Source organism: Nematostella vectensis, chromosome 1, assembly GCF_932526225.1.
Source record: "Nematostella vectensis chromosome 1, jaNemVect1.1, whole genome shotgun sequence".
Classification (NCBI taxonomy): domain Eukaryota; kingdom Metazoa; phylum Cnidaria; class Anthozoa; order Actiniaria; family Edwardsiidae; genus Nematostella; species Nematostella vectensis.
The window spans coordinates 16281032-16295785 of record NC_064034.1 but is presented as its reverse complement, the minus strand read 5'-3'; the positions used below and the strand labels follow the sequence as shown (position 1 = coordinate 16295785).

The window sequence follows — 14754 nt, the reverse complement described above, 5'->3', positions numbered from 1 at the left end:
CTACTCAGCGGATATATCGGAAGGTAAGGGGGAATTTGTACCCGCTCTCTACTCAGCGGATATATCAGAAGGTAAGAGGGAATTTGTACCCGCTCTCTACTCAGCGGATATATCAGAAGGTAAGGGGGAATTTGTACCCGCTCTCTACTCAGCGGATATATCAGAAGGTAAGGGGGAATTTGTACCCGCTCTCTACTCAGCGGATATATCAGAAGGTAAGGGGGGAATTTGTACCCGCTCTCTTCTCAGCGGATATATCGGAAGGTAAGGGGAAAGGGTAGCTTGAGATCTGAGAGGTTTTATTTATATATATATTTTTTAAATGTCGTTACAACGACAAACCTACCACGAATAAAACGATTCAACCCTTCAATGTCCCGAGAACCATTGTGATTAGCACGTTTCTCAAAGAAATATATTTACTTGAACATCTCGACTAACTACTAACCATTAGTTTTTTTAATTCATTATTTATCATTATCTATTAATATTTTATTTACTTATCACTAAGGGTGTGGTTTTCCACTATCTAAAATACATTTTCTGTGTCACCCTAGCAACCGCTGCGGAAACCGCCATTATCAACGTCACGTGTTCGGACACCGACCTAGGCCCAAACAGCCAGCTATCGTACGAAATAATCCGCGGTAACACTGGTAACAAGTTCCGACTTGATAATCACACGGTCGTGGTGGCTGGCCAACTTGACCATGACACAACTAAGGATTACAGCTTGGAAGTGCGCGTGAGCGATAATGGCGTGACGAGTCGCGTGACTGTTGTCGTGGTAACGGTTCACGTGACCGCCGAAAACGAGCATACGCCCGTCTTCCAGTTTATGAATTACTCCGTGAGCATCTCTGAATGGGCAGCAGTGGGTAAGTGCGAAAACAAATGGCGGGCTGGTAAACAGATGTGGGGCGTGTATTATGGCTTTCAGTTCAGATTCGGTCTCATTACAGAAAAGATTAATGGTGTCTTCGATTTCCAATATTCTGCCAACTCTCGTCAATAATTCTCAACTGCTAAACCACTTTCTACCTTCCGTCATTCAAGCCAACGAAATTACATTTGGTGCATGTTGATTGATCAGCGCTTGTTGAGAGGAGCCGTGATTTGAAGGTATTTTAGTGTCTGCCGATGTAAATGCTAAAACATTGAATGACGGAAGCCAGAAGACGACTTATGTGCTGTAAATGGTCGTCAAGAGTTCGTAGTTAATTGAAAACCGCAGTAAAAGTTTACGGATTTTATTTAAACAACAGGGAGTCCAGTTTTCGACGCGAACGCATCAGATGCCGACACAGGTATCCATGGCAACTTGGAATACTACGTCACTTCCGGTTTAAACGGAGGCGTTGATTTCACGATCGACAAGAGCTCTGGCGTGGTGGCAGTTGGGTCCAGTCTCGACCGTGAGACACGCGATCTCTACGAACTAAATATCACAGTCAGAGACCGTGGGAACACGGAGCAGGAGCGACGAGCAGCGGTGATGCAGGTAAAAATGCGCGCACAGACTCGCGCAGGCAGCCCCTGCCCGGGGCCATTTTGTCATCCTAGCAAAGTACCAAGTGTGAGAAAGCATCCATTTGCATCGGCTGATTTGGGGAAGCTGTTGTGATATTTTCGTTTGAATTTGGTAAATAAAGCATAAGATTTTATTTTCAGGCTGTTATTTTGAGATTTTTTTTCATACGTTTTCTTCAAATTTTGGTTGAAAACAATAACAAAGGTGTGGCTGACAAGAGCTATTTCAGAAAACTAATTTATAGTATGCATTGATTTCTGCTTTATACTTCTTTCGACCTAGATAATTTTTGTTGAATACCTCTTTTTGTCTCAAGCATATCTCACGTGTCCAGATTATGTACAGATTATGTAGTGCGATTAGAAAGACTGTCAAACTTTTCTTTTCGACAAATATCCCAAGTGAAGAAACCCAGAGCTAGGATAGAGCTAAAGAGCTTATAGTAAGAAGCAATTCCATGTTTTTTTATTTCAAAGCTGACGATAGAAGTGACTGATGAAAACGACAACCCGCCCGTCTTCACGCAAGAAATCTACACGACCACGATACCTGAAAACATCACCAGCGGCGCGTCGGTGGCTAGGGTTACCACCACAGATAGAGACATAGGAATTAACGCGAACCACACGTACAGCATAACAGGTAGTTAAGGACAATACTTTTAATGTTTTCGTTTCCTGGTTGCTTTGGTGCAACGAAAACCTCCTCTTACGCTTTAAGATTTTATATGGGATGTTTAAGTCTACTGTCTAAATACGTTTTATTTTTGCCTCTGAATTGTATGATATATAAAAAGAAGAAATTCAATTCTTGGTTCGAGTTCCTTTACCTACGGTCATCTTTACTTCGGATTTGAAAGGTGTCAATTGTGGGTGGTCCTTACCCTTTTATAGCGCGGTTTCGTGTTTAAGAATAAAATGAAATAAGAATAAATACTACGATGGTAATCTAGTTACCAGTCGTTATTATGTACGCGCGCAGAAGTTGGCCGAAACAAAGTCATAAACCATCACCGTCCTTTCCAAAAGCCTTTGGAACATGACCTCTATACAAAAGAGAATGCCAAATATTGATTTTGATTGATTTTAATATGATTTGATTACTGATTAAATTTTCATCTCCTTGTTGCACAGGTGGCGATGGACTGGGTAAATTCTCCATAGTCCAGTCTACCGGTGTAATAACAGCTCTTCCCGGACTGGACTACGAGACTAAATATACCTATTACCTGTCAATCACCGCGCGGGATCGAGGCTCGCCCCAGCTCTACGCGGTCGCAGGAGTCCGCATTTTCCTATCAGACACAAATGATAACAAACCCGTCTTCAGCCCTACTCTGTACCTTACGAGTATATCCGAGGCTACTTCCGCCGGAACAGACGTCATACCGGTACACGCGACTGATGTTGACACAGGAATCAACGCGGAGATCACTTATTCGATTGTCGGAGGCGATGCGAAGAACCAGTTTAGCGTCAACTCTACCGGAATGATTCGCACGATTGCTACTCTAGATCGGGAAGATATCGCGTCATATACCCTCTTGGTCCAAGCTTCAGACCGAGGGGTACCCCCTCAGACTGAGACTGTTCACGTGACTGTGACAATATTGGATGTGAACGACAACGCGGCGGTGTTCAGCCAATCAGCATTCAGCGCGAGAGTGTTGGAGGATGCGCCGGTTGGGTTCAGGTTCATGAACATCTCAGCAAGTGATGCGGATAGTGGCGACAACGCTCGCCTTACTTACTCGATACAGAGCGGGAATACAGACAACGTGGTAGCCATCGAATCTGCTACTGGAGCATTATATAGCGTTGGTAAGACTCATTCATTCATCAGTCTTCTCAATGATTCCACCTTGATTAATTTTTCCTCCGATTTCCTTTACTTCCTTATTCTTTTTTATCTTTCCATTCTCTTCCGCCCTAAAGGCCCTTATAATTTCATTAAATATCGGAAGGCACATAATGCAATAAAATCTCAAAAAGCCATTTAAAAACAAATTCTACATTATTTTCCAAATTTAATAAAAATATCGCATTGGCTTCCCCAAATGAGCCGATAAAAATGGATGCTTTTTCACACTTGGTACTTTACAAAATAACAAAATGGCGGCTGACAGAGGCTGTTTAACTTTATTAAATTTTATTTTCCTTTTCCTTCATTTCCTCCCCTCCTACATTTTTTTACCTATGTTCCCCTCCTTTCCCTTTACTCTATCTTTACTTTATCTTTACTTTATCTTATCTTTTGTTGTTCATTTCTTCCCGTCTCATCCTTCCTTTCAATCCTCCCCATTTAAGTAAAGTTTATCTATTTGTAGGTGCATTCGATCGAGAGAGAACAGCCACCTACACCCTGACAATTCGAGCAATCGATGCTGGCAATCCCCCCCTCTTCTCCACCATCACCGCGCACATCGTCATCATCGACCGCAACGACAACACCCCAACTTTCCTAGATGCCGACTACAACTTCGTAGTCACGGAAAACCAGCCAGGTGGCCTATCTATCGGACACGTCCGTGCCATTGACATAGACAACGGCACGCACGCGCAGTTAGTATACACCATCGAGCCGAGTCCAAACAGTAACCATTTCACAATGAATCCTATCACTGGGGGTCTGTTCACTGCAATGGCATTAGACCGTGAGAATGTACCGTACTACCGGCTCACGGTCCGAGTTACGGACTCGGCTGCGTACCCCAGTCAACTCTTCAATACCACTACTGTCCACATTACGGTACTAGACCTGAATGATAACCCCCCGGCGTTCGACAAAGCTGTATTCAACGCATCCATAGCCGAGAACTCGGAATCCGGGGCTTCGGTTACCAGGGTAACGGCGAGTGACAGAGACCGGGACGCGAATGCGAGGCTGACTTACTCCCTGACGTATAATGCAAGCTCGCCAGAGTATTTCCGGCTGGATGAAGCAACGGGAGAGGTGTTCCTGAAAAGTGGGGTGGACTACGAGAACGTTAAAATTATTGAGGTGACGGTGACCGCTAAGGATGATGGGTTTCCGTCGTTGAGTGGCTCAACGACGCTTCGGGTTCACGTGATTGACCTTAATGACAACGCGCCTGTTTTTAGTGCAAGTGAGTGTTCCGAATACTTTCCTTATCTTCTGTATTTACTTATTACTGTATCTGTTAGTTTTATTAGTTTTATTGAGCTATTTGATTGAGCCATTTTTGTACTAAAGCCAAATATCAACCATTTTCGTACTAAAGCCAAATATCAACCATTTTCGTACTAAAGCCAAATATCAACCATTTTCGTACTAAAGCCAAATATCAAACCGGTAAATTTAGACAAAAAGTCATGTCAAGAGTTTTCCGTTGACTATCGCTTACTCACAATCCACAATCAAAGAGGAGCTAGCCTGTAGAATCCAAAATGTTTCTTTTATTCTTCCGCCTGATATCACAGGTCAGAAGCGTGACCTATGCGCTAAAATAAAAGCAGCGGCGTAGGATTTTCAACAGGAGCGGGCCCAAAAGGCCCTTTCAAGGCATCTTCTTATGTATTTTAGATAATGTCTCATACATTTACTGTATTTTTGGCTCCTATAAGGGGCGCCCGGGCCCCCTAGGACAGCCCATTGGCTACGCCCCTAAAAATTTAGGGACAGTTGATTAGTGGGTGGTTCGCGCATTCCCAGCCCATACCATTTAGGAGTTATTACGGCCTGCATGGGTTGAGACTTGCATTGCTATTGCACATACCCCAACAACTTGGTGGCTTGGTAAAATTTCACTTTTTTTAACTTTCCAGTCAAACGCGCTATAGATTTTTCATGTTAAATATATCTTGTAATTGATTTCTTTATGTCATTAGCATTTTATGAGACGGAGATACGTAGCGACCACAACCTGGGCCCTCCAGCCATCATAACGCTGACGGCTATCGACAGAGACAGCGGGCCCAACAGCGCGGTTACATACGAGCTGGAAAAAACTCAGGAAAAGTTCAAGTTGGACACTAACTCGGGAGAGATCGTGCTCAAGGCTTCTCCTGGAGCTGGTAATTTTTTTATCTTATTTTGTACCAGGATGGGGCACCCTTAAAATATTTTATCCGACCCAGTTTACATGGTATTCCTTTAAATAAATATCTCATTCTAGACCATCCTCTCATCCTAAGTAAAATTGCGCCCTGACTTTATCCCTGCTCCTCGTCCACATATCACATATGCATATGGTTCATGCCATTTCCTCTTTTTAGGTCAAATCTACAGCTTCCGCGCCCGCGCCAAGGACAGCGGCAGTCCTCAGCTGAGCAGCAGTTACGTGAACGTCCGTGTGGATACAATAGATGCCGAGCAGACCATGGTGGACATTGAGCTCGACATCACACAGGAGGAGTTTGACGCAAACAGGGTACCTATTCGTCTATGAAGTGTTATATTTTTCTAAGAAATGCAATATTTTTTCTAAGAGATAATTCTAAGAAAGAATTACTGTAAATGTTCGTTTTAGCGCCCCTTAAAAAATAAGCGCCCCCTCTAAAATTTGCGCTTTAAAACAAGCATCCTTGTCATGCTTTTTCTCTGGTCAACACTATACCAATCGTTTTGAGCTCCTTATATTCCAGGAATACTTTATCAAGAAGCTGTCAGAGTTGCTTGGTGCTGAGGTAAAGATTGCAAAAGTACAATCAAACGACGAAGTGAGCAAACGAAAGCGAAGAGAAGTCATGTCCACAGGAAATCTGGGCGAGAGTGAGTCGGATAGAGACAGGCGCGTGCGTCGAGAGGTAGCAACAACAGCTGCGCCGACACAAGCTGCTAAGACCAAGAGAGGGTAAGTTTCATACAATCCATTATGACGTATTCACCTGTTTACTAGTCCTCCTCGTGCTTCGTGACACAGGCCCTCCTTAATGTGTCTCTATTCCACCCGGTTTTAACTTCACCTGGACTTGCTCTACCGTCACCTTCCTCCTCTTTGTCTGAGGTCTTCTATGCTGCTTATCTTCCTCTGGCGCTCTAGTCATGGCCATGCCGTGCAGAGATTGCCCCCATAATTCTGTCGCAATACATATCCAAACGTTTTGTTATCGTCACCTTTTTATATTCTTTATCAACAACCAAACAGCATCAGCGCATTTTGAGGCCATATTCACTATAGTATGACTATACGTATTGTTAGATTTTAACAACAAATTCCAGTTCCGTTAACTATCCAACAGTCGTTATTGAGTGCCATCTTCTGCAGAGCTGTTTTAAATGTTTTCAGAATTGTGGATAGTGTAGAATACTATGCGAAGAAAATGTGCAACTACCGACAACAATAAAAAAATTGTTAGAAACTGGATTTTATTTGCTTGTTACTTTTTCTTATACTGGCAGTATAAAAGTGACGATTTACGCTGTTTCGAATCCAACAACCAACTCGGCGGATCTACAGACGCGAGTATCCCAGGCCAAGAGGTACCTGACTAAAGACACGATAATGAAGGCTCTGCTAGACGAGAATGGTAACCTGAAACCAGAGATCACAAGCAACAGTACCGGACTCAACGTGAGTTTAAGTCAGCAACAACCAGCCACAAGAATTATAAGAACAACAACAACAACAACAACAACAACAACCTCTATCGCTAAGCACAAAAAGCAAACACAATAAGAACAACGCTAAGAAAAACAACAACAAAAAATTACAACACACACAAATAAAGAGAATAATTAACGTAGAACAGGGGCGGTTCAAGTAATAGCAGCACCATCTCCGCGCATATCAATCAATGGCTGTTGTTTTTCTAAATGGTCTAAAAGAGCCTGGGGCGAGTGTGCGGGAGACCTGTGATATTCTAAAACGTTAGGGACTAGGCTCCATTTCCAAGATGGCTGCCAGCAAAATCCTAGTAAACACGATTTCCTGCAAGTCTACGTTGAAATTTTCGACCTACAAATGTCTAGAGTGATAAAGAAGCTAAAAAATGATTGAAGCGGAGTCCCAAATATGGTATGTAATACCTAATAAGGAAATGACCGAGGGACATAGAAAAACGACAGTTTTAAAAACAAGATTGACTGATATGGGTGGCGGCACCGATATATAAAACAATTTTTTTGATCTAAGTTCCCATGTATTGTAGCAACAACTTATTTGTTACCACGATTCTTCTCAGATCTTCAAGATCAAGACCGTGACTGAGACAAAGCCGACTGTCCCGCCCACCGCCGCCTTTATGAGTACGACAGAGGGTTACTTAACGGTGGGCGCCGCGGCTCTATTACTCGTGATCATTATCGCTGCGGTGTTACTATGGCGACGTAAAACCAGGCGCAGGTCAGCAAACCTTGCCTCTATCATTTATCTTTGTTGGGGGTGGGTGAGAGGGGGTTGCCTCGCAAACTTTACTTCCGCTTTTGACTTCGTCTCTAGACTACGGTAAAGTTTGACCATGGTTGCTTAGCTATGCACCTTTGCATGAGGGTTTTTTTTTAAGAAACTTATTCTCATATGTATTAAAATTAGAAAAATAATGTTTTTTTTTTTGCGTAGGGAGTTACGAGAGCAGCTGCGCGAGCCACGAATTCGTCCGAGGAAAGGCGTGGTCGATAGCGACTTTCAGATCTATAAACGTGAGTACAACAAAAACTACAGTAACAACAACAGCGAAAACAGTAGCAGCAGTAACAAAAAAACAACAACACAGCAGCAGCAGTAAGAACAACAACAACAACAACACAAATAGTAATAATAACAGCAGCAATGCCACAAAAAGAGCAAAGCAAGCAACACTAAACTTCACCCTTTTACCTTATCTGTCATCTCGATCTGTCGATCATTAAAACGCATAACTTATTCCTTATTCCTATCGTCTTCTATATACTATGACCATCAAATAATTTTGCTCTCTCTATTTTAGCTCGAGTAGACCACACCAAAGTTATGAACCTGCCCCCATCTGGAACAGTTATTGTAAGTAATTAAATCAATATATTTAATAAAACTTCGAAATTCATGTTTTATGAAAGCTTTTAAAGACGTCTTTACAATTTATCGTTGCAGAAAGTTGGTCAGGAAAGCAAACGATTTGACGGGAAAGCTGTGGATCCGGGTAAGTCGTTCCACTAATGCAACTTCATCAAGCAAACCATATCAAGATGATAAATAAAACGTAGTTATTTTGTGCCGAGTATTATCGAACATAGAGAAAGTTAGGTGAATAAGGGATTCCCAGAGCCCTTCCTTGTAATTCTGGTCGGCGCAAATGGCGTTGCATTCTGGGAGAAGTGGGTCTTTATTTGGCAACACATAGACTTTTGAGCGTCATATTTCGTTCAGTTTCAGGCCGGGCATACGCGTTCAACAAGGTGACTGGGGAGAGAATGTGGCTCGAAGATCGTGCTGGAGTACGGGCTGTGTACTCCCAATCAAGACACCACAGGCCTCCCAAACAGCAAAGCCTTGCCCAGTCGAACTCTAACTTCAGCATGGAGCCTGTGTTCGAGCGCCATCACAAGAAGCCTGGGAACTACGATCATATGCAGCTGCCAGGAACACCCGAATAGAAATGTACACGAAAATATGTAAAAAAATATTGTGTAAAGAGACGCTGTGGAAATATAAATGGAATAGACATGTGGAATAGAAATGTAAACGAAAATATGTAAACAAATATTGTGTAAAGAGACGCTGTGGAAAAAGCATTATATAAAACATAACACTATTTACTAGGTAGTTAGTGTAAATAGAAGAAAACTGTAAAGAATTTTTTTAAAATATATTTGGTTTTACCTATGCCTAAAAACCCCTTGAAACGTGCTAAATATTAAATTTAAAAAACACAAGCAAATCTGGTGTGTTCATAGGAAATAAAAATAAAAATGTTGTAAATATATTTTAATTAAGAATGAAGAGTTTAAATAGTGTGAATAAAGAGATATTTATTAGTGTCATCGCAACCTACTCGAGCAGAGAGTACCTTCCTCCCTCATCCTAACTGAAAGGAAACCTCCCCCATCTTTCCATCCCCAATCCACCGAACCATTTTCTCAGTCTAAAATCTCCCAACTGAGACAATCCCTATAGGACTATGAGTTTTATATAAGCCTTGCTAAATTTAGCTAGTACGTGGTTCCCATGGATATTTGATAGAACATTCGGCATTTACGGAAATGCGTGACGTCTATAGCAGACCGCAGAAAGGCTAATATCACAGATCACGCAATCTCTTTAGTTATTTGTTTGTACACACTCCCACATTTTGCATGCCGATTGCAGCCTTAATTATTCTTCTGTATGCCCCAAAAATAATCTAGCTACAGATAATCATACTATACCAGTGGAGTAATAAATCTTACATTCCAAAAATATATCATTATTGGCCTTAATACGGAGTTATACTTAGCTATCGATACAGTGCTTGCTGAGTTCGATTCTCGATGCTTCCCCTTTATACTCAGCTCTATTATTAGAATTCCGTACTGACCAATCAAAATTCATGTATTTATTTGAGCTTGGAATGTAAAGTATGTGGCTGTTGTCGTCATAAGAAGTTGAGCGTGGCGTGTACTTCTCGAAAATTATTGATCTCCTAAAAGTTAAGGCTATGATGTAAACATTCAACATTTTCTATTCTTGTTGTATCAATGAAGCTATGAAAATTCGTTTATAGTAAAAGCACTTCTTGTAATGTGCTTACTATGACGAATCCGACTGAATCAGGCGGCGAGCATGTGCGGCCATTTTATAACTTTCCCTCCATAATAACGAAATAACACTAGATTTGATTGGTCAGCAATTTAATTCGATTGTTTAACTGCGCTAACGCGTGACCTTTTGTTCTTTTTGACCAATCAAATGCCTTATTAGGTCCTTAGGGATAGGTCTAAGATCATCATCTAGGAATAGTACTCACCCCCCTATAGGATAAATTGAAGGTGTGGCTGAAAGCTAAACGAACGTCCTTCGGCCATTTCCTGAGAGTAAAGATTGTTGCTTCTGGCCGAGAAAGAGCTTAGAATTGCTTTATTTTCCTAAGGTAAGAACAAGCTTTAGTGCTATCGTGGAATGTATCTATGGATTCTGTCAGGGCAGTACTGAATAATTATTTGGCTCCGAAGCATGAAAGAAGGGTAGCGTTTGGAAGGCCGAATATTTCAGCTCGCGTATCCTAGTCGTAGTTTCGTACGTAATGCCACGCACTCTATCGTCATTCATACAATTTCTGATCCTATTTAACAACCTTTGCACTGGCATTTACAAAACATTCAATCTTACATTCCATCTACTCCCTAGAAATGGCAATTTTTGGCCAAGCGGTCCGGAATGTCAACTTGTGGTGTCACTTTGAAGCGGTTTAGGTCAGGAATTTTTAGGCTCGGTGTCTTCGGGGCCCAACTCTTTCTTCAAAAGCCTCTAAAGTAACGTTTTCGGTACAAAATTAACGTCTATAATAGTTCAAAAATCGTAAAGCACTTATAAAACTGTGACTCTGAGTCGTTTTCAGCTAGGAAATAGTGTCTAATGAAAGCCTAACAAAACGTCTACTATACCGCCGCCATGTTTGTTCTGCATTGAACACGCGGCCTTGATCCCGGCGATTCACGATTATCGCGATTCTAACTGTATTACTGCTGTTTAATCCAGTGCACTTCTTTGACCAAAACTATTCGCTGAGGTATTCTGAGCTATTTTATTTGTATCTATGGTTGTGTCTCTTGTAAAAAATAAGCAAAATTGAAGTTACCAAAGTTCACTCTAGTAAGCAAAGGAGGGTGTTATATATTGTGTTGGAATCTAAAACATAGTTGCGATCTTTCAAGGCCCTTCCCATTAAGACATCTCCCATAATAACGCCCATAACTTTGTTCATTCATTCTCCATTGCTTTCCTGTAATAATTCTACAAGTATAATTCAATTTTTGCTGGAGTGTGGAACCCGGCTTACTAATATTAAATATAAGGCTGAAACTTTATGTTGTTACCTCTTTCTTTATAAAATTACGAGTTAAAAATACGCTTTCTCAAAACTATCCATAGATTGTGTAGTGTAGTTACTTAGGCTATATACACACTATTCCCTTTGTTCTTGGGTGATTTGCACTGTTAAATTATGTGCTAGAAGATTTCGTTTTCTAAAAAAGTGTCCTGTTTTTGGTATGAATTGTACAAGTTTCCTTGTTTCTTCGTCGAAAGTTTTTCAAGTCAAGTTGTATAGTGATCCTCAGGTTAATGTTGGGTTGCGATTTTCTCCTGTCACGAGATCGAAAGTTCGGATTGTTGCGTAACGTTATCATTGTTAAACTCATTCAGGTTTAAAAAAATAAGCACTACTGATTAAGCTTCTATTATTTTACTGTCAGCTTTTAATAACAGAATACTTGGTTTGTATTTCTTTTCTTGTCAAATTTAGCCTTAGTGGTCTTAATCAGGACTTGGTTCTTTCTTTGTTTATATGGATATTTATGTAGTATTCTGATTTTGGACAGGTATTTTCTTACAGCAAAGTAATCCCACTATTCAAATTGTTGCAAGAGTTAGTTGCTTGTTTATTATGAGTTATATTCTGTTTTCCAATGATTGTGTCGTCTGTTATGACTCATATAAGTACATGAATATGAATATTTTCTAACCCCCATATTTCGTTCCAGGTTAGCGGCTCTTGCAATGGCTGCCATACGTAAAAAGCTGGTCATAGTGGGAGATGGTGCTTGTGGTAAAACTTGTCTTCTAATAGTATTCTCCAAGGATCAGTTCCCTGAAGTATATGTACCTACAGTTTTCGAAAACTATGTGGCAGACATTGAGGTAGATGGAAAGCAAGTTGAGCTGGCATTATGGGATACAGCGGGCCAAGAAGACTACGACCGGCTGAGACCTCTATCATATCCTGACACAGATGTTATTCTGATGTGTTTTTCCATTGATAGTCCTGACAGTTTAGAAAACATCCCAGAGAAATGGACTCCAGAAGTCAAGCATTTCTGCCCAAATGTACCAATTATTCTGGTAGGAAACAAGAAAGATCTCAGGATGGACGAAAACACCAAACGAGAATTGCAGAAGATGAAACAGGAACCAGTTAAAATTGAAGAAGGTCGTGCAATGGCTGATAAGATATCAGCTTATGCGTATTTGGAATGTTCGGCCAAAACCAAGGATGGGGTTAGGGAAGTATTTGAGACTGCCACACGGGCAGCCCTTCAGACCAAAAAGAAGAAGAAAGGAAAGTGTGTGCTCTTGTAATTCACAGACTTTCTTTTGGACTGCTGAACTTACTTTGAACTCATGGGTTGACAATAAGCACAACACTCGTTCGTTCCCTTGTGAAGGGGAATTGGAAGCTAAATCTTTCTCCAACAGAAAGAACTGTTTTGTAGATTCAATCATTAATTTGAAGTAAGTCTTGCCAAACTAATGCACCTTTCAAATAAGACTGTTGCATTTCAAAATGACTAGGTTTTGCAACTCACCTCCAGTTTCCATTTGTGTGCAAAACTTTGAGGAATGATTAATCGTTTTCATGTACTAACTTGACATGGAATGTTTGTATTGTGAAATGTATTATAAAAAAAGCTTAAAACTTTTCTTCAGACACATACCTCAAAATTAAGCTAGTTGCATTGTTTTATGTATTTTAAGAAATAGCAAACCATTCAGATTAATAGAATTATAAATCCTGTATTTACAGTACATGCAAGTGTTCTTGTCTTTATTTAGTAAGAGCAAAAAATGTTGATGCATTGCTTTACATCAGATTTCCTTGTTCTTTCGCAAGTAACAATATGGGGACATACCTCCCCATAGTAAGAATAATAATAATATTGTGGTTAATTGTGGAGGGTAAAAGTTTGAATCTAGTTATGTCAAATTATATTTTTCAAATAAAAAAATGTCTTCAATTCTTTAAAAAGATCAAACTTGATACCCTCGAGACATAATTCACACAGTCTTGAAAATAACTTATGTATGTGGAACTTATTGTGTCTTAGTTATATGTTAGTAAGTGCCATACATGCAATATTTACCAGATTGTTAGACCAGCTTTTGAATTTCCTTCTGCACTTATTGAGCATCTTTCTACAAAGGTTGTGATCATGATTAACAAAATTAAAGAAATGCTATTACTTTGTGGCTCTATGTTAGCTGTTATTTTGCAGAGATAAAAAAAAGTTAAAAATTGTCATAACATGGGTCACACGTATTGTTAGAACTAGGGATGCCCACTTCTTGTCAATGACAACTTCAACATTCTCAATATTGTGAATTAGTGGTATGTGTTGTTTCAAATGCATGCAAATGGTGGTTAAACAATTGACTTGGTACTTTAGCATTTGTTTTGAATGGCACATGAAAACCTTTGAATTTGTCCTAAGAAAATTACTTTTTGTCCAAGTGCTGTTGCAAATGCATGCAAAGGAATTGAGTCAATTGTTTATTTTGCATTTGGAACAGTAAAAGAAAAAACTGCATTTTCTAAGGCATTTGGGGCCTAATTGTGCCTCATTCTGCCTTAGTTTTTCACACACCTATTTTAATTAAACGTCAGTGCAAATGGAAGTTATGAGACCACACTGCTTATGGGTATAATTATTTGTAAGAATAAAGACCATATGTAATGAGTGGTTTTCAAAAAACTGTGAAGATGATTTAGTACTAATACACTGTAATGTCTTTATTCTCTTTTGTTCTGGCTTGACTATTACACTTTAACATTTAAATTTTGTTTCACAGCATTTTGAAAACCACTCTATAATCACAGAGATTATTCACATTTTCCCACATCCAGTAGAAATTTGATGGTATTTTTTGATAGCAGAACTGATGTTTGACAATTGGCATTTTTTCATTTGCACTAACAACATATTTTGAGATAGTTTAATTGATCCATGGTAAGTGAATTATTCCTTTGGACCCCACCCTGCATTTATCTCTGAAGATCCCTGAAGTTTAAACTGATGGGCTAGGGGCAGATACAGGTCCAAAAAGGGGGGGGGGGGGGGGGGAGTGCAGAAGCAAGGGTTTCAAGAAAGGGGGGGGTGGATTCATTGTTCTTCCATAGATCCCCTTATATTTTGGTACTTCTAAGCCAAATATCTGAAATTAAGGGGGCCTGCTTGACCTCCCCCTATGAGTTGGAAATATTGTTGATTTGCAACTTGGGAGATCCTAAAAAGAAAGTTTAACCAAATTTAAATTTGTTATAGTTCACTCTCATGATATAATATATATTCAATGCAAATAAAGTTGAAACCAT

The 14754-nt window shown here is 40.1% G+C and overlaps 2 protein-coding genes across 2 annotated transcripts in view; both read left to right on the top strand.

The window, feature by feature from the left end:
• LOC5511118 (cadherin-23) overlaps nucleotides 1-9451 on the top strand; it is a 38681-nt gene extending 29230 nt beyond the window's left edge. Inside the window, exons 24-37 of the mRNA XM_032380377.2 lie at nucleotides 558-878; nucleotides 1266-1501; nucleotides 2008-2173; nucleotides 2665-3351; nucleotides 3858-4637; nucleotides 5380-5565; nucleotides 5767-5921; nucleotides 6136-6344; nucleotides 6893-7064; nucleotides 7675-7835; nucleotides 8052-8131; nucleotides 8419-8471; nucleotides 8562-8610; nucleotides 8838-9451. Of these exons, the coding sequence (XP_032236268.2) occupies nucleotides 558-878; nucleotides 1266-1501; nucleotides 2008-2173; nucleotides 2665-3351; nucleotides 3858-4637; nucleotides 5380-5565; nucleotides 5767-5921; nucleotides 6136-6344; nucleotides 6893-7064; nucleotides 7675-7835; nucleotides 8052-8131; nucleotides 8419-8471; nucleotides 8562-8610; nucleotides 8838-9064 (3482 nt within the window). The 3' untranslated portion in view covers nucleotides 9065-9451. The remainder of the gene's footprint in view (nucleotides 1-557; nucleotides 879-1265; nucleotides 1502-2007; nucleotides 2174-2664; nucleotides 3352-3857; nucleotides 4638-5379; nucleotides 5566-5766; nucleotides 5922-6135; nucleotides 6345-6892; nucleotides 7065-7674; nucleotides 7836-8051; nucleotides 8132-8418; nucleotides 8472-8561; nucleotides 8611-8837) is intronic.
• Nucleotides 9452-10390: 939 nt separating this feature from the next.
• LOC5511120 (ras-like GTP-binding protein RHO) lies at nucleotides 10391-13410 on the top strand. Its single transcript, XM_001631478.3, has 2 exons — nucleotides 10391-10536; nucleotides 12149-13410. Exon 2 carries the CDS (start codon nucleotides 12165-12167, stop codon nucleotides 12741-12743), a length of 579 nt encoding a protein of 192 aa, XP_001631528.1. The 5' UTR covers nucleotides 10391-10536; nucleotides 12149-12164; the 3' UTR covers nucleotides 12744-13410.
• Nucleotides 13411-14754: the final 1344 nt, after the last annotated feature.